Source organism: Ambystoma mexicanum, chromosome 5p (genome assembly GCF_040938575.1).
Source record: "Ambystoma mexicanum isolate Mex_15411 chromosome 5p, UKY_AmexF1_1, whole genome shotgun sequence".
NCBI lineage: Eukaryota > Metazoa > Chordata > Amphibia > Caudata > Ambystomatidae > Ambystoma > Ambystoma mexicanum.
The window spans coordinates 172,991,367-173,012,835 of NC_090930.1; the positions used below are offsets into that span (position 1 = coordinate 172,991,367).

Genomic DNA, 21,469 nt, shown 5'->3' on the forward strand with positions numbered 1-21,469 from the left:
GTCGTCACCTGCGTCAGGATCCATCCCGACGGGCCGGTCTTCATCCACGCCAAGGCCGTGGCTTAAGACCTCGATCAGCTCTTCCTCTGAAGCCGAATCTACGACTACACCCTGCCCCCGCCTTTTTCTTCCCCGCCGGGGATTTCACGGGGGTCCTATCGATGGGCACGAAAGAGGACTCCCTCCGAGGTGGCAGGGAGACTCTGAGCCCCGAGGCCGCCACCACTGGTGTAGCCTCCACAGGCTGAGCCAGGGCCGCCGCGACAGTATTGATAGAGGGCTTGGCCGGCTGGATTAAGGCCTTAACCACCTTAGGTTCGCTCACCGCCTTATCCTTGAGGGGGGGGACACTGCCTCGCTCCCCCTCCGATGGGGCCTTCGTGCTCGACCGGGGCCTCTCCAGGAGCTTCGCCGGGTGCTCGCCCTTCCTGTTACCCGACCCAGAGCGTTGGCTCGTGGCTGAAGGTGCCGGGGAGGGGGCGTCCTGCCTGGCGCCCGTAGAGCCCGACCGTTCGGCGCTCCCGGTGCCAGCGGACTCGCGGTGCTTGGCCTTGTGTTGGACCCCCGTCGCCGGGGCGTCCTCAAAGGTCTTAGAAGACCGCTCGGATTTCTTCCTCTTCTTCTCGCCTGACGGGCTCTTCCCTTCCAGCCAGTTGGCGAGGCGTTGGTGGCGGTCCTTCATGGTCCGCTCCGACATATTGCCGCAAAACGCACAGTCCTTCTCCACGTGCGTCTTGTCCTCATGTAAGCAGTAGAGACAAAAGGCGTGTTCGTCCTCCTTAAAGACGTTCTGCAGCTGGCATCCAGGGCAGACCTTGAACAGCTTTCCGGGCGTCGAGCTTCCCTTCTCCTGGGCCATGTCCGGGCCTGAGAAGCTTCTGGAGTCCTCCAAAACGTAGCTCGACGAAATCTTCACCCTTGAGGGGCGCAGACGAATCCGACACGGGTCCCCGTTGATCGGATGGAGAGTCGGTGGAGCTTGAGGCTCTTTTGAACGGAAAAAACGAAGTTTTGAGAAAAAAACGTGAAAAAATAGCACTAACGCTCGAGAGCAATAGCACGAGGATCCCAACACATGAACGTGCGGTAAAAATCTGAAGATGGCTGCCAGAGGCGGTGCTTAGGTAGAGGGCAGTCATTGGCTGTGGTCAGTATGACGCAGAGACCCGTGATTGGTTATTACTACGAAAGACAGATCAGAAACGAAACTGATACTGGTTTTTTCTTTACCGAGGATTCCCAGCCTGACGACGGGGAACATTCATGAGCATGTGAATCCATGCCAGACCCCATGCTGGAGAAATAGAGTATTTTTGTACTTACCTGTTTAAGTGGAATTGTGTGCTTCACTGTATGGATTCATTGTGGACCCCTTACCACACTCACTCACTCCTGAGACTAAGACGTGACCACTCTCCTTGTTTACCTTGATTGTGTTTGGCTAACCTCTGTAAGGATGTCCCTAAAACGTTCACACCAGAATGAATACACCCAGATAGAGAAAATGATGCCAAAGACGATCTTGTAAGGATAAGTTTAATCTTACATATAATGATGGTAGCAAAGGACACTGTCTGAACATTCTTCTCCTGTCCCTTTTCCTTCCTGCCAAAGTGGTTTCAAGCAGGGGTTTATATGTCCAACTTGCCATGGTGATGTCACTGGAGTTGGCTCATGACTTCAGCCCAATCTATCCTTTTTCCTTAATGGGGATGCTTCGGATGCTTCAAAGCCTTCTTTCTTTGTTGTCAGCAATTTTGTCAGAGCATGCTGTTCTACATTTTGCTAGATATGCAAAAACACATTGCAGATCTGCAGACTTTTACAAACCTTGAGACCTAACCCAAGGAAAACTGAACACTTACTCATTTACAAACATTTAATTTCATCCATTCTAACCATATTCCACTCGTCCTTCTCACGTTATCCGGGTCTGTAGTTTCCTCCACAATTTAGGCTTATATTTTATCTCATTCTGCACGTTGCAGCACAACACATGCAAGTCCTATTATTAACCCGCATGGACCCTTGACAGGCAGTGGACACCTGGTGAGTCAGTTTGCGCTTCGGCCATAGTGAAGAATACAGCACAATAAGCGCCTGTGGTCTATTTAGATCCCACTGACAGCATTCCTTCTGGGGAGGAGGGGGGATTTTGACTCCTCTACAGCACTAACTAAGCTTTTATAATGCTTGGGATCTGACATTACAAATCTATCCAACTAATAGTTAGTTGCGCCTTCTGTAGGCAATAACTACTACCTTCTTTAGTGCTCGTCCATGTGTATGTGTATATGATTATGCTTGCATGAGAGCCTTCCCAGGGGCCCTCCTAGTCCATTATAGTGCCTTGAAGATGACTTGCCTAACTCTAAAGCGCTTGGGGTTTCGGGAGGACCCTGGTTCCTTCCCAACACCTGAGCCCCATGTTCAATATATCTCCTGAAATCTGTGCAACAGGCAGATTCTAGACACCCATCTTAACAAAGATCAATAGAAAACCATGAGAAAAAACATGAAACAATTAAAAAATCAAATGATACCCATTTACGTGAATACAATCAGCTCTAACATTATCGCTACCAATTCAAACACCACTATACCTTGCTTTCACTGGAGTCATCCTGAACCTTAATGCGCTTTCGTTTCTTCTTCTGCTTCTGCTTGTAACTACGATTTTCTTCCGCTTCTTTCTTTGCAGCTCTAAAAATGAATTGTTCATTACGTAAGATCAAAGGAAAGCCTGTAAATGCACATAAGAATGAAAAATAAAAACTGAAATTCAGATTGCAATAATCATCTGCTCAATATTGGTCTTTCTACGTAGAAGGCATGCAGTGTGGCGAATTAGCAATACAGCATGTTCACACGGACTGTAATGGCGACTTAGGTTAACTTGATTTTTTGTTTTCCTCTGGAGGGGATTAAGCAAAATTAACCTGTCGTGCTAGTAAGTGTTTACCCCCAAGTTGAACCAGACTTTCATCTTGGTAATGTCAAAGAGGGACTTCACTCGTAGGATGGGAGAAAGATGGTTTTAAAAGAACTATTAGTTGACAGCACAAAATAGAGGATTATACAAAAAGTATAGTGCAGGGAGTGTTTTTCTCCCATTTGTATTTTCCTGCGTTTTGGTACCACAACACCTTAAGAGGAAATTTAAAGGGACACTGCCTCATTTTCTTTTTGTCTTGGCAACTGTTTGTATGCCTTTGTATTGCTGCCTAGGACAAGCTGGTGGCAGCGATTCATATTTTATAACTTTCTCGAGCACTACCATGTACCTTCCTTTTCCAACAATAAGGCCATTGTCAGTACCATGACCAACTTGCTTGTAGGCTGTGTTTTGGTCTTCGAAGGCCAGAAACTCCCAAACAATTGCATTCAGCCTTGGATTCCCAGTCAGTGCTTTGTGTGACTGAAAAGAGTTGAAAATGATTAGCACTATGCTCCCAATCTGCAATTCTCCCAGTTGCTGTCTGCAGCCGGGGAGTTGGCTGAATACAATTTATTGATCGGTAGCTAAAACCTCAACATGCTGCTAATTTGGAAAGCGCTCTTAGCTGCCGCCGACCTTCAAACCCTCCAGACGCGATTCTTTTTCTGCAAACTCTCTAATAATGTTGTGCAAGACTTTTTGTGCTATCTAAAGAAGTGCCTCAGCACCATAGGCATTGTGCAAAGTGACTTTGCTTGTCCTGGCTCCCTGCACTCTTCTGACCCGTTGACTTTGGTTTTAACTGTCCCTCTTGGGTGGTGCATAAGATTAACTTGTATTGCTGGGAAAGATCTAACCTAGACTTCATTGGGAAAGGGCGAAGTATTCACATGCTTTGAGAACCTGTTAAGCTTTTTCCTTCCCTAACCTTTTCCTTTTCCACAATCTCAGTATTGCATGTAGTGTAAAAAGTGATATATCAATGTCCACTGTGTCCTAGTAATTGAGGTCACCTCAGGGTGTAGGAAGTGTGCGCGACATCCCAAGAGGGAATCTACTTGCTTAACTTAAATCTGAGGAAGTGTTGTGAAGTGTATTTTTATTGTTGCATATTGCCCTTTCTAAAGAAGGCTTATTTAAAACCAACCGTTAAATAATTATTTTACTAGAAAACCTTGAGTATAACTTATTTGGATACTTGTAATTGAGAATCTCAGTGTTACATTCCTACAGCTCACTTTTACCCCTCTGGCTGCTCAGGCAATCTACCAACTGGTGTAGTACGGACCTTTTACCAAGAGGACAAGGCTGGTGTAGTTTCCCACAGGGTTACTAAATACAATCTTGCGTAACTGTTACCATGTTTTACAGGCAAGGGAGCTTGATTGGGTTGCACATTGCCAGATTGAAAAGATGTGGAAACCAAAGTTGACTCACCCACATAGGAGCGACCATGATTTGAGTCATTTGTTCCTGGTGCATCTTGTGCACTATTTTGCTAAGAAGTGGTGTCGGGAGGGTGTGGGGAGGAGGAAAGAGGCATAGACACATTTCCCTGATCATTTCATCCACAGGGTCTCCTTGAACCCTGGTTGGGGAAACCTGGACATGAAGTCTGGGCATTGTGTGTTTAGGTTTGTGGCAAACAAGTCTAATGAGGGGTGACTCCATTGTGAGAATATTCTGTGTAGGATATGTTTGTCACTCGTGTTCTTCTGGTAAAGGGTATCTGCTTAGAGTCTGCCAGAGAATTGAGTTCCCCTGGAAAATGGTGAGAGGTTAGGAACATATTCTGCTTGAGTGACCACTTCCATATTTTTTGGGATAGTTTGGACAGACAGAGTTTGTGCCTCCCTGCATGTTTATGGAGAACATGGCACTGGAGCTGTTTGCAAGGACTTGCACTGTTTGACCTGTAAAATGCAGCTGAAAGCCTTGCAGAACTTTGAGAACTGCCAAACGTTCAAGGAAGCTGATGCATCTTTGGGCTGTAGCACATGTCCACGGGCCGCGTGGTGGAGGAACTAAGCCCCGCCATCCGGCGAGTGAGGTGTCTGTATTTAGGATTACTTGTGCTGGTGGATCACGTAAGGGTTTTACTTTCAGCAGGTTGACCCTGCATTGGGTGCATGCGCTGACGTGCGTGTGGAAACAAGTGATTGCATCAGGCCATCATCCCGAGCAAGCACATTGCTTTGGGTACCAGCCTTGTAGTGAGGTACTTGCAACAGCATGTTTTGTACACTCTCGTTTGACGGGAAAGCCAGCTCCTCCTGTCTTTAGAATTGCTGCCAGAAATTGTTTTATTTGGCTGGGGACTAGACTTCATTTCTTGTAGTTGATAGAGAAGCCTAAATTGAAAAGAAGGTCTATAGTCTGAGTGTTTCATCTGCAAATTTGAGGAGATTACCCAATGATTAGCCAGTGGTCCAGATAAGGGTTATACAGGGATTGACTCTCTATGCAGGTGTGCTGCCACTAGTGCGAGCACCTTTGTGAATACTTTTGGCGCTGAGGCGATGCCGAAGGGGAGTACCTTGAACTGGTAGTGAACGCCACCTATCTTGAATCGTAAATATTTCTTGTGCGCAGGGAGCATTGAAATATGAAAGTATGTATCTTTCATATTCAATGTGGCCATGTAGTCCTCCCATTTTAAGAGGGGAATTACTTCTTGAAGCGTGGTCATGCAAAACCTTTGGGGCTTGACATACTTGTTTGCGGGACGCAGATCTAGTACTGGGAGCATTGAAAGGTCCCTTCTTTGGCACAAGGAAGTACGTTGAGTAAAACCCCTCGTTTACCTTGTTTGTATGGAGGATCTCTATGCGCCTTTTTCCAGCAGTGTCTTTACTTCTTTTTTTTTTCCAACTTGTTTTAATAACATTTTACAGTTGAACAAACTATCAACAGAAAATCAACAGGCCCCCTCCCTCTCCGTCAGATTCCAGGATTTCACTGCTGTCTTTTCCCCTCTGAGAACGTCCATAGGACCCCATTGGGCTATAATTTATAGGACCTTTAACAGCTTTCTCCCTTAAAGTCTCTGCTTGTCTCCCATATCATAGATCAGAATCCTTTTGGGGTTCAATGATTCCTAATAGTGTCAACACCTTAGGGCACCAAACTCTTCGCACACCTTCCTTTAAGTATGCCAGCAGAGAAGCCCAATCGTTTATAAATTGCATGTATTGGCCCTGTATTGATTAGGAAAGCATTCCATGGTGATCACTCACCAGATTTTCGCCACCCATATGTGTTCTTGCGGAGGATCCTTCTTTCTCCATCATCTTGCTAATACCATTGCTGCAGCCATCATTATTATAACAGAGCTTCTGGCAAGCTTTTGAGGGAGTGTCCAGAAGAGTTTGGGTCAGGTCCATCATATTGAGCCCCCTATTTACACCACCCCCACCACCCCCAGATCCAAGGACTCTCTCTATGGCCTGCTGAATGCATCTCCATAACATATTTAGTTTCGGGAATTCCCACCATGTGTGTGCCCATGTACCCGTTCCCCCACAGTCCCTCCACCAAACTTGAGTGGTCTGGGGAAAAATCTTTTTCAACTTGACTGGCGTGAGATGCCACTGAAACATTAGCTTTAACCAGGTCTCTCGGATTTGAAGAGACCTAGTCAACCTTGGTATCTGGGCCCACAAATATTGCCATTCCTTCTCGCCAGTAGCGGTTCCGGTGTCTCTCCCATTTCTCGACATATGTTCTGGTGGGCTGTGGTTCCCCCGCCTTAATATACTGGTATATTGCAGCCGTCAGGCCCTTGTCCCCTGCATGTGTGTCTAAATATTTTTCAAATGGGGTTAGGGGCCGCGAGCCTGCCTACTTCATGGTGGGATGTGATAGCCAGTGCCTCAACTGGATATACCCGTATATGTGTCTCTCCTCCAGGCCGAATTCTAATTTGCATTGTTCAAAATCTTTGACCTTTTCCCCGTATACATATCCCGAACCATCCGGCAACCCCCAAGGAACCAGTCATCAAATGTTGCTGTTTCGCAGCCTGGGGTGAATTGTGGGTTTTTGAATAAGGGGGAAGGCAAGGAGGTAAGATCTGCCCGAGAGGATGCCGTGTCCCAAGCCACTCTCGTAGTCGAAGTCATTTTACTCATATACATTTGGGGAGATCTATCAGACTTCGGTTTGCACAACACTCCCTCCAAATGTTCTGCTACTACTGCCCTATCCATAGACCTCCATGGCTTATCCCAACCCCCCCACCCGCTCTGGCCGTCCCCAAGAACTCTTAATTGAGATGCTAAATAGTAGGCCTGGAAATCAGGCTCTCCCATGCCGCCCCGCGAAACCGGTGTTCACATAAGGGCTGCTGCCATTCTAGGGCATTAAGGTTCCAGATGAAGCGGGTTGTAACTTTCTGCAAAGCTCTAAAAAAAGGGCGTGGAATGTATACAGGGAGAACAGCAAAGTGATATAGGAGTTGTGGCAATACTGTTATTTTGAGTATGTTAATCCTCCCCAGCCATGAAATACAGAGCGGACCCCAATCCACCAATTTCAATTTCAGTTTATCAAGGAGGGGTGGATAATTTGCCTGGTATAGTTACCCTAAGGTCTTGATGGGGAGGACCCCCATATATTTAATATTCATGTTTGCCCACCTGAAGGTGTAAACCCCTTTGATGTATTGTTCAGAAGACGCTTGCAGATTGAGACTAAGAATCTGATTTTTTAGCATTTACTTTCACGCCGGCTACTCGGCCGAAGCTATCTAGTTCCTCGCAGGTTGCCGGCAGGGATCTCTCAGGGTGGGTCAGTGTAAGAAGCAGCAAAAGCAGCCACTTTGTGGACACCCCCCCCCCCCAAATGGGATACCTCTTATGGTCTCGGCCATTCTGATGGCCTCCAGGAACGGCTCCAGATGAAGTGCATAAAGCAGTGGCGAAAGTGGGCAACACTGTTTTGTGCCCCTCTCCACCCTTACCGGGATTGATATTTGGCCATTAATAGCTAGCCGGAGAGTCAGGGATCGATAGTTAGTGGCCACCCTGGCCAGGTATTTGGGGCCGAACCCCATCTTAACCACTGTAGCGAAGAGGAACCCCATTCCACTCGATCAAAAGCCTTTTCGGCATTGACCGCTAAGAGGAGGGCGGGGTTCCCCTCCAACTGGGATTTCTCCAGTAGGTGGGCCCACTTTCCTAACATTTTCCACCATCTGCCGGCCTTTGATAAAGCCTGATTGACCGTAAAGTATTAGTTTGGGCATGATGGTGTCTAGTCTGCACGCCAAGATCTTGGTATGGATCTTAGCGCCTACATTTATAAGCGCTATTGGGCGATAGGAGCCACACTCCTCCAGGTCCTTGCCCTTCTTGCGTATAAGAACGACCTTTGCTTCGTCCATAGATCTTGGTAAGACACCTGAGGAGCCAATGTAATTAAATAATTTGGCAAGGTGAGGGATCAGGAATTCTTTATGGCATTTATAAAATTCGGCCACATAGCCGTCAGGGCCAGGCGCTTTATTCAGGGAGAGGGGAAAAGATGGCCTTCCTAACTTCGTCTGTGGTAATATCACCTTCCAATTGCTCCCGCTCCTCCTGTGACAGACTTAAAAGTCAGCTTGTCTAAATATAGCTTTTGTTTGTTCGGGTCTGGATTATTTCAGGAGTAGAGCCTGGAATAGTAACAGTGGAATTCCCTTATTATCTCCAGGTTGCCGGTATATAAAATACCACCCTCCCCTCTAATTCTCAGGATTGTTTTGTCCCCCTCTTCCTTTCTCAGAAACCTAGCTAGGAGGCAATCTGATTTATTCGCTTTGATGTAGTACTTTTGACGTAAACGGTGAAGGTTCTGTTCCGCTTCCCTAGTCTGTATGAGAGTCAGCTGACCCCTCACTGTACGAACCACCCTTGCTAGTGGCGGTGTGTTTTTCACTGCCGTTTGGGCCATCGCCTCTAGGTTTTTGGCTGAACTGTTCTTCCTCTAGAATTAATTCCCTTTCCCTTCTCACCTTAACTGCAATAATTTTGCCTCTTGTCGTGGCTTTCAAAGCGTTCCTCCATACTTGTGGGGATGTATCACCTACAAGGTTGTTCCCCGCAAAGTCCTCAAGCTAATGCTCAATGTCTTTGGTCAAGATGGGGTCTTTAAAAAGCTGGGATGGATAACGGCATTTCCATAGTCCTGGCACACCCTGTGGTCTGGTTATCATTAGGGCAATAGGGGCATGGTCCGAAATTGCAATGGGTCCCAATGTGATCTCAGCGGTGTTCCCCAGTAGCGAGGAGGACACCCATATATAATCGATGCACGAATGAGTCTTATGCGCATGCGAGTAAAACGTATATCCTATCTCGGCCCACTGGGTCTCCCTCCAGGCGTCCACTAGTGCGAAATCATGAATTTTCTTCTTCAGATCTCCAGAGGGTCCCCCCTGTGGTTCCCACATAGCCCTACTTCTATCCTTGACCGGATACCAGGCCAGATTAAAATCCCCTGATAGGAGGCAGCCTTTAGTGAATTTGCCTAGCCGGGTCAGGGCCTTCTTAAGGAAGGCATCTTGGCCTGAATTGGGCGCATAGATGGTCACTACTGTATAACATTCTCCTCTGGCCACCAACACCGCCGCCAGATACTTTCCCTGGTCATACATCTGCATTACCTTGACCTCCAAGTCCAACCCATCCCGCACCGCTACTACCACTCCTCCCTTTTTGGTTTGCTGTGTGGCCTGGAACAGTCTGGTGTAGCCCCAGAACTTGACCATATGCCTATCGCGAGTTATTATGTGGGTTTCTTGGAGAGTGACTATGTGTGGTTTTTCTTTCCGGATGTACAACTCCACCTTTTTCCTTTTGACCGGCGAGTTTAGACTATTTAAGTTACGATAATATCCTAAAGTGGGCCGACATTCATTATTGGTGTAGAATTTACCCTGTAGCCTGGTCTACCCGATATTCAATTGACCTGGAATTCCATGATAGCAGCTGAGCTGTATCGTTCACCCCTGGGATCCTCTGCTCCTTTCCCCCTGGAAATCTGCCCCCTCTCCATAGACCCTCCCCAACCCCCCCCCTTTCAACTTTCCTAATGTCCCCCCTGGGTGGGCTCAGCTGGCCATTTGCCCCCCTCGTTCCACATGTACGAGAGCTGAGCCCTATAAATTGCCCAGGTTTAAACCACACGGGATATCCCCATCCCATCCCAAGGAACCCTCCCACTCCCTTCTCTGCAGCAAATATTACCTAAGTTTTCCAATTCCTGCCTCAGTGCCGTAGTTTCAGTTGGCAAGGGCCCTCTCAACTCTAAGGCTTCAGTGAGTCAGTGTCCGGTGAATTTCCCGACAAGCCGTTTTGACTGGTTGAGCGGCTCCTTTCCTGGATCGCTTCGATTTGGCTGTAGACAACTCCCAGGGCTTGTGCCTATCTTGGCTGAGTGGATGTCCCGTCGGGAGTGATGGCGGACGTTCCTCGATTCCCAGCAGCTCCAGGTCTTGTTAGCAAGTCTCAATCTTGTGCTGCCTTCCCTGCCAGAGGAAGGTTAAGACTAATGGATGGGTCCACCGATATTTGATTTGTTTCTCTCGCAGGTGTTCCAAGACCGGGCCCATTTGCCTTTTCTTATGCAGAGTCGTTTGCAACAAATCTTGGTAGAGAGCAATCTCACAGCCGTTATACGATATGTGGCCTGCCTTTCTCGCCATCTCCAGTATCTTTTCTTTAGCAGAATAACTATGAAAGGCCACGAAAACGTCTCGAGGCCTGCTCCCTGGCTCCGCCCGCGGCGGTCCCACTCTATGAACTCTGTTGAATTGTAAGTCTAGGCTTGAGCCCGCTTCTAGGAGATCCATGAAAATCGTAAGGAGGACCTTAGCGAGATCCTGGGGCTGAACCGACTCTGGCAGCGCCTTGACCCAGATGTTTATTCTTCTCGAGCGATTTTCCAGCTCTTCGGCCTGTAGCTCCAGGTTCTGAGTGGCCTGTGCCAGAGTTTCCAAGAGATTCTCCGTTTTCCTCGCGTCCTCTGTCAGCTCCTGGATAGCCCGCTCGTTAGTGTCCACCCTTTCTTCCACTTTATTAATGTCCCACTTGATCTCCCTTATTCATTTGGCGAAGTCTTCTCTCAGTGTGTCCATCTGCTTCTGAGAGGCAGCTGTGATTTTATCTACCGCCTCGCCGAGGAATAGTTTTAAAGCTGAGTAGGTGAGCGGTCTCTCTTGCTGTTCTTGTGCAAGATCTGCACCCTGCTCCTCGCCCAGTCGTCCTCCCGATGGTCACCCTCTTGCTCAGAATCCTTGGCCCAGATTTTAGTCAGGGTGCCATCTTGGGTCTTCTTAACAGTCTTAAGGGTCCTTTGTTCTGTTCCTGGACATGATGGGTCGCGGGAAGGGGGCTTAGGGCCAGCCAGACACCTGACTGCTCTCGTAAAGTTGAGCAGGGGGGTGGCAGGACCCCTGGATCTTTTGATAGTGATGACAGCCTCAGGTTAGCTTGACGAGTGCCTCTTTCCCCACCTGCCTCCCCAGTCCTGATTGGGGGGCAACCATACCCAGCTGAATCCTGATATAGGCTATATTAGGCGCCAGGGCTCAGGTAAAGTCCGGGTGGCTTAGCCAGGGAGTTGAGTTCACGGCCTCCAAGAAAAAAAGATTGCAAGCTCTGTCTGCCCCCTATGAAGGGGGTATACACCAACAAAAATATGTGGGGACATCTCCACAGGGCTCCCTCGCCCCGTCAATTGACAAACTCCCAGCAGTGCCTCGATATCGCCAGCAGGGGGGGGGCCCACGCGGAGGTTCGGGGGCCAAGAGTAAGTGTCACCTCACTGCCGCTGTCACTCGCAAGCCTCCACTCATCACGGGCAGCCGGCGCTGTGCCTCAGCCCCCCTAGGCGATTCCGCTGATGACGGCCTCCCAGGCCGCGCCCCCCCCACAAACTCCAGCTGATGAAGATGGGCGAAGTAGGGCCACACTGGGGGGGCCGCACTAAAACGGGCCAGGGCAGGGGACAGCATGTAAGCACCGGCGCAGGGCCCCAAGCCTCCCGGGCAGCCAAGCAGGAGATGACCCGTCCAGCTGCCCCGACTGGTTATGGACGCTGGGGCCGGGCTAATGCGGCGCCACAGATGACATAAGGGGGCCCTTCCAGCAGGGGGCCAGTACCTGACTAAATGTCCGGAGAAGGTGTCCTCCCGGGTCTTTAGCCTGCCTGCCGCCGTGCCTCAGATGCTTCGTGCGCGCGGCGCGGGCCTGGGGGGTCCAGCCGAGTCCCCCTTCGGTGAGATCTCCGCCAGCTCAAGTCCAAACAGGGCCCGGCTCCTGCCGATCGCAGCACCACAATGTCAAAGTGCCAGGGAGGGCTGGATGCTGCACGAAAACTGCTTCTCGCGCCGAGGGGTACCTTACAGGGCCGGAAGGTTGGGAGCCGTGGTGTCAACCGGTCGGCGGCCATCTCGGAACTCAGTGCCTTTACTTCTTATAACAATATGAACCTGTCTTCTGGCATTATTTTCCTGTGTCTTGGCGGGCAGTTGGGTGGATTTTTAACAGTTTGATGCAATAATCTCCTGCCAAAGTGGACAAAACCCCACTTGACTGACGTCATCACCTGCAATGCGTAGGTTAAGTGTGAAATTCGGCCTCCTACTGGAGTGGCATGGGAGGGGACCTGCAGCGGTGTGTCAATGTTTGGGAGGGGTGAAGCCTCTCCCAGGTGAGGTTCTGCCTCTTCCTCTAGATGGAACAATTTACTTACCTGTAACTGTTGTTCTCCAGCATGGGTCTGGCATGGATTCACATGCTCAGGAATATTCCCTGTCGTCAGGCTGGGAATCCTCGGTAAAGAAAAATCAGTATCAGTTTCGTTTCTGATCTGTCTTTCTTAGTAGTAACCAATCACTGATCTCTGGGTCATACTGCCCCCAGCCAATGACTGCCCTCTCCCTAAGCCCCGCCCCTGGCAGCCATCCTCAGATTTGGTAGCACGCCAAGTGGCAGTATGACCAAGTGAATAGCCACAGAGGGGTAGGTGGGAGGGTTCGCATGGATCATGCCACTTGGCGTGCTACCAAATCTGAGGATGGCTGCCAGGGGCGGGGCTTAGGGAGAGGGCAGTCATTGGCTGGGGGCAGTATGACCCAGAGATCAGTGATTGGTTACTACTAAGAAAGACAGATCAGAAACGAAACTGATACTGATTTTTCTTTACCGAGGATTCCCAGCCTGACGACGGGGAATATTCCTGAGCATGTGAATCCATGCCAGACCCATGCTGGAGAACAACAGTTACAGGTAAGTAAATTGTTCCATCTAGAGGAAGAGGCAGAACAGTTAAGTAACTTGTTCCTTCTCCAGCATGGGGTCTGGCATGGATTCACATGCTCATGAATAAAAGAATACATAGCAGTACACATATGCACAACCACAGGAGGTGGCAAAGGCTCAACATTAAGCATTACATACAAACTCAACATTAAGCAATTCTTACCTCCTCACCAGGCTCACCTTAGGCAAACAGGTTGCGCAGTACTTCTTGGCCGACCCTGGACTCGTCCCTGGAGTCCCGATCGACGCAGTAGAATCTCGTGAAGGTGTGCGTCGACCTCCACGTAGCAGCCAGCAGGGGCACACCAGACAGGAACGCCGTGGTAGCAGCGATCGCTCTGGTCGAATGGGCTCTCGGAAGGCCGGGAAGCGGTCGGTTTGCCAACCTGTGACAGTGCATGATGCAGCCGGAGAGCCATCTGGAAATGGAAGTCTTTGAGAGAGGCTTCCCTTGATTCACAGACCCAAAGTTCACACACAGTTGTGACGTCTTCTGAAAACTCTTTGTGCGGTCCACGTAGAACTTCAGCGCTCTAGCTACATCCAGCAAGTGCAAAGTCCTCTCAGCCGGCGTCAAAGGCGACGGGAAGAAAACTGGTAACACCAAGGGCTCGTTGAGGTGGAAGTCCGACGGCACCTTGTGCATGAAGGAGGGGTGCAACCTCAGCACCACCTTCGTGTCATGAAAAGTCAAGTATGGAGGCTTGCAAGATGGGGCCTGGATCTCTCGAACTCGTCGTGCGGAGGTGATGGTCACAAGGAACGCTGTCTTCCATGACAGGAACTTGCCGAATGCATAGGCTCGAATGGGGCCCCCATGAGCCTGGTCGGCACCACATTAAGCTCCCACGCCCGGGCAGGAGCCTTCACCGGCGGGAACGATCGGAATAGTCCCTTCATGAATTCCTTCCCCAGGCGATGAGACCACAAGGAAGCCCGTCCCGTAGTCCTGGTATATCGGGAGATGGCAGCCAGATGTATTTTGATGGAGGCATGAGCCAGTCCAGCTTTGGCCAGCGACAGTAGGTATGGCAGTACTTGAGGGGCCGTAATCCGCAGAGGGTTAATCTTCTGTGCACGGCACCAGACAGAGAACCTCTTCCATTTATGGCCGTAACACTTCAGAGTTGAGGACGCCCTGGCCTTTGCAAGAACCTCTCTGCAATCAGCCGGTATATCATACCCTCCAAACTCTAGTGCCGCAGGAGCCAGGCCTGCAAGTTCAGCGACTGTGGGTCTTGATGGAGAATGGCGCCTCCTTCTCTGGAGAGAAGATCCGCGTCCGCCGGCAGCTTGACTGGTGGGGACGTTGACAAGTCCAGAAGGTCCGGGAACTAGATCTGCCTCGGCCACGTCGGTGCGACGAGGATCATCCTGCACCTGGACTTCTTGAGCTGGTTGATGAGGCGGAGCAGCAATGGCAACGGAGGGAATGCGTATAGAAACAGGCCGTCCCAGGGGAACGAGAAAGCATCGCCCATGCTCCTCGGCTGTGGGAACCTGCTGGCGAACCTCTGGCACTTGGAGTTCGTCGCCGTTGCAAACAGATCGATCTGGGGTTTGCCCCATCGTTGGAAGAGCCGATCCACTTGATCCTGGCGCAGTTCCCACTCGTGGCACGAGCGCAGCTCTCTGCTGAGTGAGTCGGAGATGGAGTTTTTTATTCCTGCCAAATGGAAGGGATCCAGAAACATCCCCTTGGCGACGGCCCAGTGCCACAGATACTGGGCCTCCTTGGATAGGGCTGGGGATCAGGTGCCCGCCTGCTTCCGTATGTAGAACATCGTGGCGGTGTTGTCGGTGAAGATCCTCACCACTTTGTCCTTGAGGGACGGAAGGAACGACTTGAGCGTCCAGAACACTGCTCGGAGCTCCAGGATGTTGATGTGGAGAGACCTCTCCTCCGAGAGCCAAAAGCCTCTTGCGTGGAGATCTCTGGTGTGGGCCCCCCAACCCTCCAGAGAGGCGTCCGTCGTCACCGTCTCCTGAAACGACGGGGTTTGAAAGTCCATGCCTGTAGTGAGGTGAGCCCGGGTGCCCCACCATAGGATCGCCCGACGGAACTCCTCGTCGAGGGGGATCCTGTCCTCGAAGAAGCCCGTCACCTGAAACCAGCGGGCGTCGAGGAACTCCTGTAGCGGACGCATCTGAAGTCTGCAAAGGGGTACAAGGTAGATGCATGAGGACATCATCCCGAGAAAGGACTCGAGGGGCCTCACCCTGGCCACGTCCGTGGCTAACGGGTGCCGCACTTTGCCCAGGATGGTCTTGGTCCTCTCCTCTGAAGGGGAGGCCAATTGCCCCACTGTATCGAGCTTCGCTCCCAGAAACAGTGCTACTTGCGATGGAACCAGGTGGGATTTGGGGTAGTTGATGGCGAACCCCAGCTCCGCGAGTAACCGGACGGTCCTCGCCGTATGATCGACGGCGAGTTCCCTTGTCCTTGCCCAGATTAGCCAGTCGTCCAGGTAGGGTTAAACGTGGATCAACTGCAGGCGCAGCCGCCCCACCACTGGAGTCCCTAACTTCTGAGCTACTCAATACACTCGCCTCCAGACTTCAGCGTCTGCGTGCCCGCACCCTCACATGTGCACTGCTCTCAAAACCTATGCCCGCAGACGTTCGCAACACACGCCTGCAATCCAGATCCCTGAAGCCACCCACCAGCCTTAACGTTCCTCCCCCAACAACTCATAAATCCCATAGGCTGCGCCACACCATGACCCCGTGCCCACACAGTATGCAAGGCCCTGACCATAATGCAACTGGAACAATGGCTAAGACTATCGAAAATGTGCCCCCCACTACTTTGAATGTAAATACCGCAATGTGCAATTCTTCTACCACAACCTTGCTACCCAGTGATGCAAATGCTACTTTACCTGTGTCTAGGACCCCAGAAAATGTGCCCCCCACTACTTTGAATGTAAATACTGCAATGTGCAATTCTTCTACCACAACCATGCGATCCATTACCACCAATGCCACCCCTGAACCCCACCTCAAATGTGCCCTCATCAAGGCCCGATCCATCATTTCTCACGCCCTAGACATCCACGACCTCATCACCACCCTAGATCTAGATCTTCCAATGGTCACTGAGACCTAGCTACATGAAGCCTCAGGCCCCGCTCTATCCCGCGCTCTCCCACAAGGCTATGCCATCACGAGACAAGATCGCCTGACCACAGAAGGCGGTGTCGCCCTCATAGCCAAAGACTCGATCACCATCAGAAAAGTAGACAAAACTATCAACAATAACAGTGACTACCTTCAATTGAAACTCACTATCTCACACCACTGCACCATCACCCTACACCTCATCTATCGGCCACCAGGCCCCTTGGGAGACTTTCAGGCCTCCCTCACCCACCTCCTGGCTGACAACCTAAAAAAGTCATCCAAAGCCATTCTCCTCGGTGACATCAACCTAGGCTTAAATGACACAAGAGACCCTGCTGCCAAATCACTTGACGCAGCTCTAGCCACTCTAGATTCACCAACACCATCACAGACCCCACTCATGCCCTAGGCAGATCATTAGACTGGATAGCCCATCACAACTGCCCCCTCACAGTCACAGGCAATACCCCCACCCCGTGGTCCGACCACCACACCATCCCTTACCACCAGCCCTCACAAGAAGTGGCCGCCAACTAACCAAAGAAAGACTCTTAACCTTCCTACAGGGACCTGCCTTTAGACCCCCCTTCTCCAACGACCCAGAAACTCTTTCCAAGAATTACGACTCTGCTATCTCGGCAGCAATCAATGCTATCGCCCCACTTAAACCGCCCAAAACCAAACCTACCAGCCACACCAATGCCTGGTTCACCCAAGACCTCCTCAAATTGCGCACTGACAAACGAGCAGCATTAGCCCAATGGCAATCATCCCGTGATGATAAAGACAAACTCAACTTCAAATCATTTGCAAATGATAAGAAACCCATCATCAAAGCCAAAGCCAAATCCTTTGAAGATAGAATCTCTGAGGCCAAATCAAACTCCAAGGAAATGTTCGCCATATTCAGGTAACTTGAGACCCCTACACCCACCCCCCAAAACTTCAGCAAAGATAAAGCCACAGAGGCCCCCCCTACCTACTCGCTCAAAACCATTCAGGAGAAAGACATGATCAACATCATGAAAAATATCAAACCATCCAATTGCAAAGGAGACCCCTGCCCCGCCTCCATCAAAGACTGCGCAGGCACCCTTGCTCCTTACCTAACAGCCTTCGTCAATGCTTCCTTCACCACGGGGAAAGTGTCCTCATGCCTCAAGGAAGCATGGGTCCGACCTCTCATAAAAAAAACGACACTTGACCCCACCTCCCTTAACAACTACCGCCCCATAACCACAGTCCATTCCTCCTCAAGATTCTAGACAAGGCATCCTACCTGCAGGTCCAGCACTTCCTCGAAGAGCATAACCTCCTAGGACTAAGACAATCTGGCTTTAGACCTAGACAAGGGACAGAAACCGCACTACTCGACCTCAAAAACCAAATGGATGACGCAAGGGACCAAGGCAAACCTGTCCTGCTCCTCCTCCTCGACCTCTCTGCAGCTTTCGATCTTGTAGATCACGACATCCTTTGCCATCACCTCACCTCCACAGCCAACCTCTCCCAAGAAGCTACCACATGGATCACCTCCTTCCTCCAAGGCAGGACCATGCAGGTCTTCTCTGACCTAGCCACTGCGTCACCCACCATCATGCTATGTGGTGTGCCCCAAGGCTCCTGCCTTTCCCCTACCCTATACAACATCTTTACCCGTCCCCCCCTTCCTCCTCCTCGACGCCATGGGCATATCATACACCAACTACGCCGACGACACTCAAATCCTTCTCACGTTAACATGTGATTATGACACTGACTGCGCAACTCTCAACAACATATATAACACAATTCAAATGTGGATGGCCATCAACGGCCTTTGCCTTAACTCCGACAAAACTGAGCTCCTACTCGTAGGTTCCCCAGACACCCTCAAGAAACTTGAGGCCCAGTTTAGTCACTTTATCATTGACTCAATTAGAAAACCAGTACTGGACACAGTAAAAACACTAGGGGTCTATCTTGACTCCAACTTGTCGATGACAAGACAAGTAAATGCAATCGCCTCCTCTGCGGCTTACCATGCAAAACTCCTCAACGCAATCAGGCCGTTTCTGTCCAAAGACACTTGCACCAACATAGCCAGAGCCATAACTGGTTCCCGGCTAAACTACTGTAATGTTCTCTTTCTAGGGGCCTCTAACAAAAACCTCGAGAAGCTCTGCAAGTAATCCAGAACAGCACCCCGAGTGCTGCATAAGGCATTGCCAAGAGAGAACACATCACTGCTGCCAGAAAAGCATCCCACTGGCTCCCCATAAAGGAAAGGATTTTATTCAAAGCGTTAAGCATCACCCACAAATGCATCCACCTCTCTGCCTCAGCGTACCTATCCCAGAGAATCCACCCGGCCGCCTCCACTAGACCTACCAGGACACCCTATGCCAATATGCTCTCCGTACCCAGGGTAAAAAGAGCTAGAGCAGGTGGCGCCAGCTTCCCCTACCTTGCTGATTTACATTGGAACACCCTGCCCACCTCTCTGCGAGCTGAACCCTCATTAATTGCCTTCCGCAAAGCCATGAAAACTACCTTGTTCACCTAATCAACCCCACATGTTTAAACCTTCATGACTAACATGTATGATGTACTATGGTGTTGATGTATTATGGTGTATGATACTCCTTATCGCTTAACACAGGATCTTGCCTTACTGTAACCCATGCCACAACCTGTACCTGTAACTAAGTTCCCCTAAAAAGTAACAGCGCCACAATGCCCCTGGGCTGCCTGCGCGCTATATAAATGTAATAAATAAATAAATAAATAAATAAATAAACTGGTGCCAGGCACTTGGTGAAAACCCTGGGTGCCGACTTTAATCCGAACGGTAGGGCCCTGAATTGGTAGTGGCGTCCCTGAACCACGAACCTTAGGAACTTCCTGTGCCTTTTTGAAATGGGGATGTGGAAGCATCCTCCAGGTCCAACGACGATATGAAGTCGCCTTCCTCCAGCTGTACCAGCACGTGCTGGAGGGTGACCATCCTGAATTTCCGCGCCTTGATGTATTTGTAAAAACCGACGCAAGTCCAGGATGGGGCGCCAACCGTCCGTCTTCTTTCTGACGAGGAAGTAACTCGAGTACACTCCGTAGCCCCGGAGCCTCCTGGGGACGAGCTCGATGGCACCTTTCTTGAGCATCGCCTTTACCTCCAACAGCAGTTGAGGGATGTGATTCTCCTTCCTGGCCACGGGAAGAATGTGAGGGCACTTCTTTTGGAATTCCAGCGAGTGCCCGTTGGCCAGGGTGTCCAACACCCAACGATCGGTGGAGATGGACTCCCACACTCTGACTTCATCAGCTGGCCTCCCAGCGGGGTGCTTCGGTGGGGGCCCGACAACCCGGCCGTCAGTCTTGCTTGGAGGCGGACTTTCCGCCTTGGCGACGACAGCGGGATCCCCCTTGTTTGCCGCAACCTATGTAGGCCTCCTGGGAAGAGGAGCGGGCCGCCTGGCGGTAAGTGGAGGAGCCACACCTGGATCCTTTGGAGGCACCCTGTCTGCCTCCGGAGCTCCGAAAGGGCCGTCGCTGTTGAAGCACCCCAAGGGCCCGTGCCGTCTCCGAATCTGTCTTGATGGCCTGTAGAGACTCGTCCACCGCTTTACCAAAAAGGTTGCTGCCATCGAACAGCATGTCCAACACTCTGGTCTGGACGTCCTGGCGAAAGTCTGTCGCCTTGAGCCATCCTCATCGTCGGAGGCAAACTCTGTTGCCCAGTTGACGAAATCCGGTATCAGCAATGTCCGTTGCCACCGTTATGGCGTGATCCGACGCCACCTCGCCTTCCTGCAGAATTTCTAGGGCCTCCGTCCTTTTGTCATCAGACAGGAAGTCTAGCAGGGGAGCCATCTTGAACCAGAGCTCCCTGTCGTAGCGGGCCACGATCGCTAAGGCATTGGCCGCCTTAAACGTCATCGCCGCCGACGAGATGACTCGTCGTCCCATAGAGTCCAACTTCTTGCCCTCGCTGTACGGGAGGGAAGTGGAAGTTGAAGCCGCCGCGCCCACTGCCGCCTTCTTAGCCGCTGCCGAGACGACCGAGTCCGGCGTGGGCTGGGCTCTGAGGCACAAGGGGGTGGCATCAGGGACTCGGTACTTCTTCTCGTACCTGTCCCTCTTGGCAGATGTCGTGGAAGGGTTCTTGAGGACAGCAAGCCCCTCGTCCCAGATGTCGTCGAGTAAAGTCACCGCGAGGACCGTCTTCCTCTTGGCCTCTCGTCGTTGGTACAGAAACCCCTCCTTTTTCTGTTCTTTAGAGTAGAGCTGGAAGAGCTCGGATGCCCTGGTTATCATGGCGTTGAAAGAGCCAACCTCGTCGGCTGGAGTAGCCTGCGGGGGAGTGTGGGAGGGTGACGACGGGATGTCCGCTGTGTCATCGCCGCCGTCATCGTCCGTCCCCATCGCTGTATCCGTCGCCGTATCCTCTCTAGTGTCCGGCAAGGGGGATGAGGGGGATGAGAGGGATGAGAGGGATGAGAAGGATGAGGGGTCCACCGGTCTCGCAGGTACGAAGGGCGGAGCGGGGTGGAATCTCCTCCGCTTGTTCGGAGGGCTTCCCGACGGGCCTGGTTCTGGCTCCTCCGTCGGGGTGCATGGTAATCTCATCCTTATCTCGGTACATAAGGATTGGATTGCCAACAAAATGGCCGCCAAGCTATCCTGGGGCTCGGGCAATGGCTGCGACGGACGGGATGGCCGCTCCACTGGGCCCTGTTAGTCGTCATCGTCGCTATCTTCGATCACGTCTGCAGGGACCGTCCCCTGGGATCGAACCTCTCGTTGAGGCCAATGGACCTTTCGTTGAGGCCCTTCTCGGTTTCCACCAGATTCTCCTCAGAGGCTGATTCCGAGTCTGTAAAGGCCACCGCCCCCCCCACCCCCCTCTCTTTTTCAGCCGGGGGCTTCCCGGGGCCTTAGCGATGGGCTGGAAAGAGGATTGCCTCCGCTGTGGCAGGGATACTCTGGGCCCAGAGGCCGTTTCCACTGGCGTAGTCTCAGCCGGCTCCGCCAGGGTCGCAGCGACCACTTCGGTAGAGGCCTTAGCCAGGTGGATCAAGGCCCTCACCACCTTAGGTGCGTCCAGGGCCTTCACCTTGGG

General features: G+C 51.2%; 1 protein-coding gene across 1 annotated transcript in view; it reads right to left on the reverse strand.

The window, feature by feature from the left end:
* Positions 1-21,469, reverse strand: part of ATRX (ATRX chromatin remodeler) — a 2,430,811-nt gene that overhangs the window by 1,494,348 nt on the left and 914,994 nt on the right. Inside the window, exon 14 of the mRNA XM_069612585.1 lies at positions 2,604-2,703. Coding sequence (XP_069468686.1) covers positions 2,604-2,703 — 100 coding nt within the window. The remainder of the gene's footprint in view (positions 1-2,603; positions 2,704-21,469) is intronic.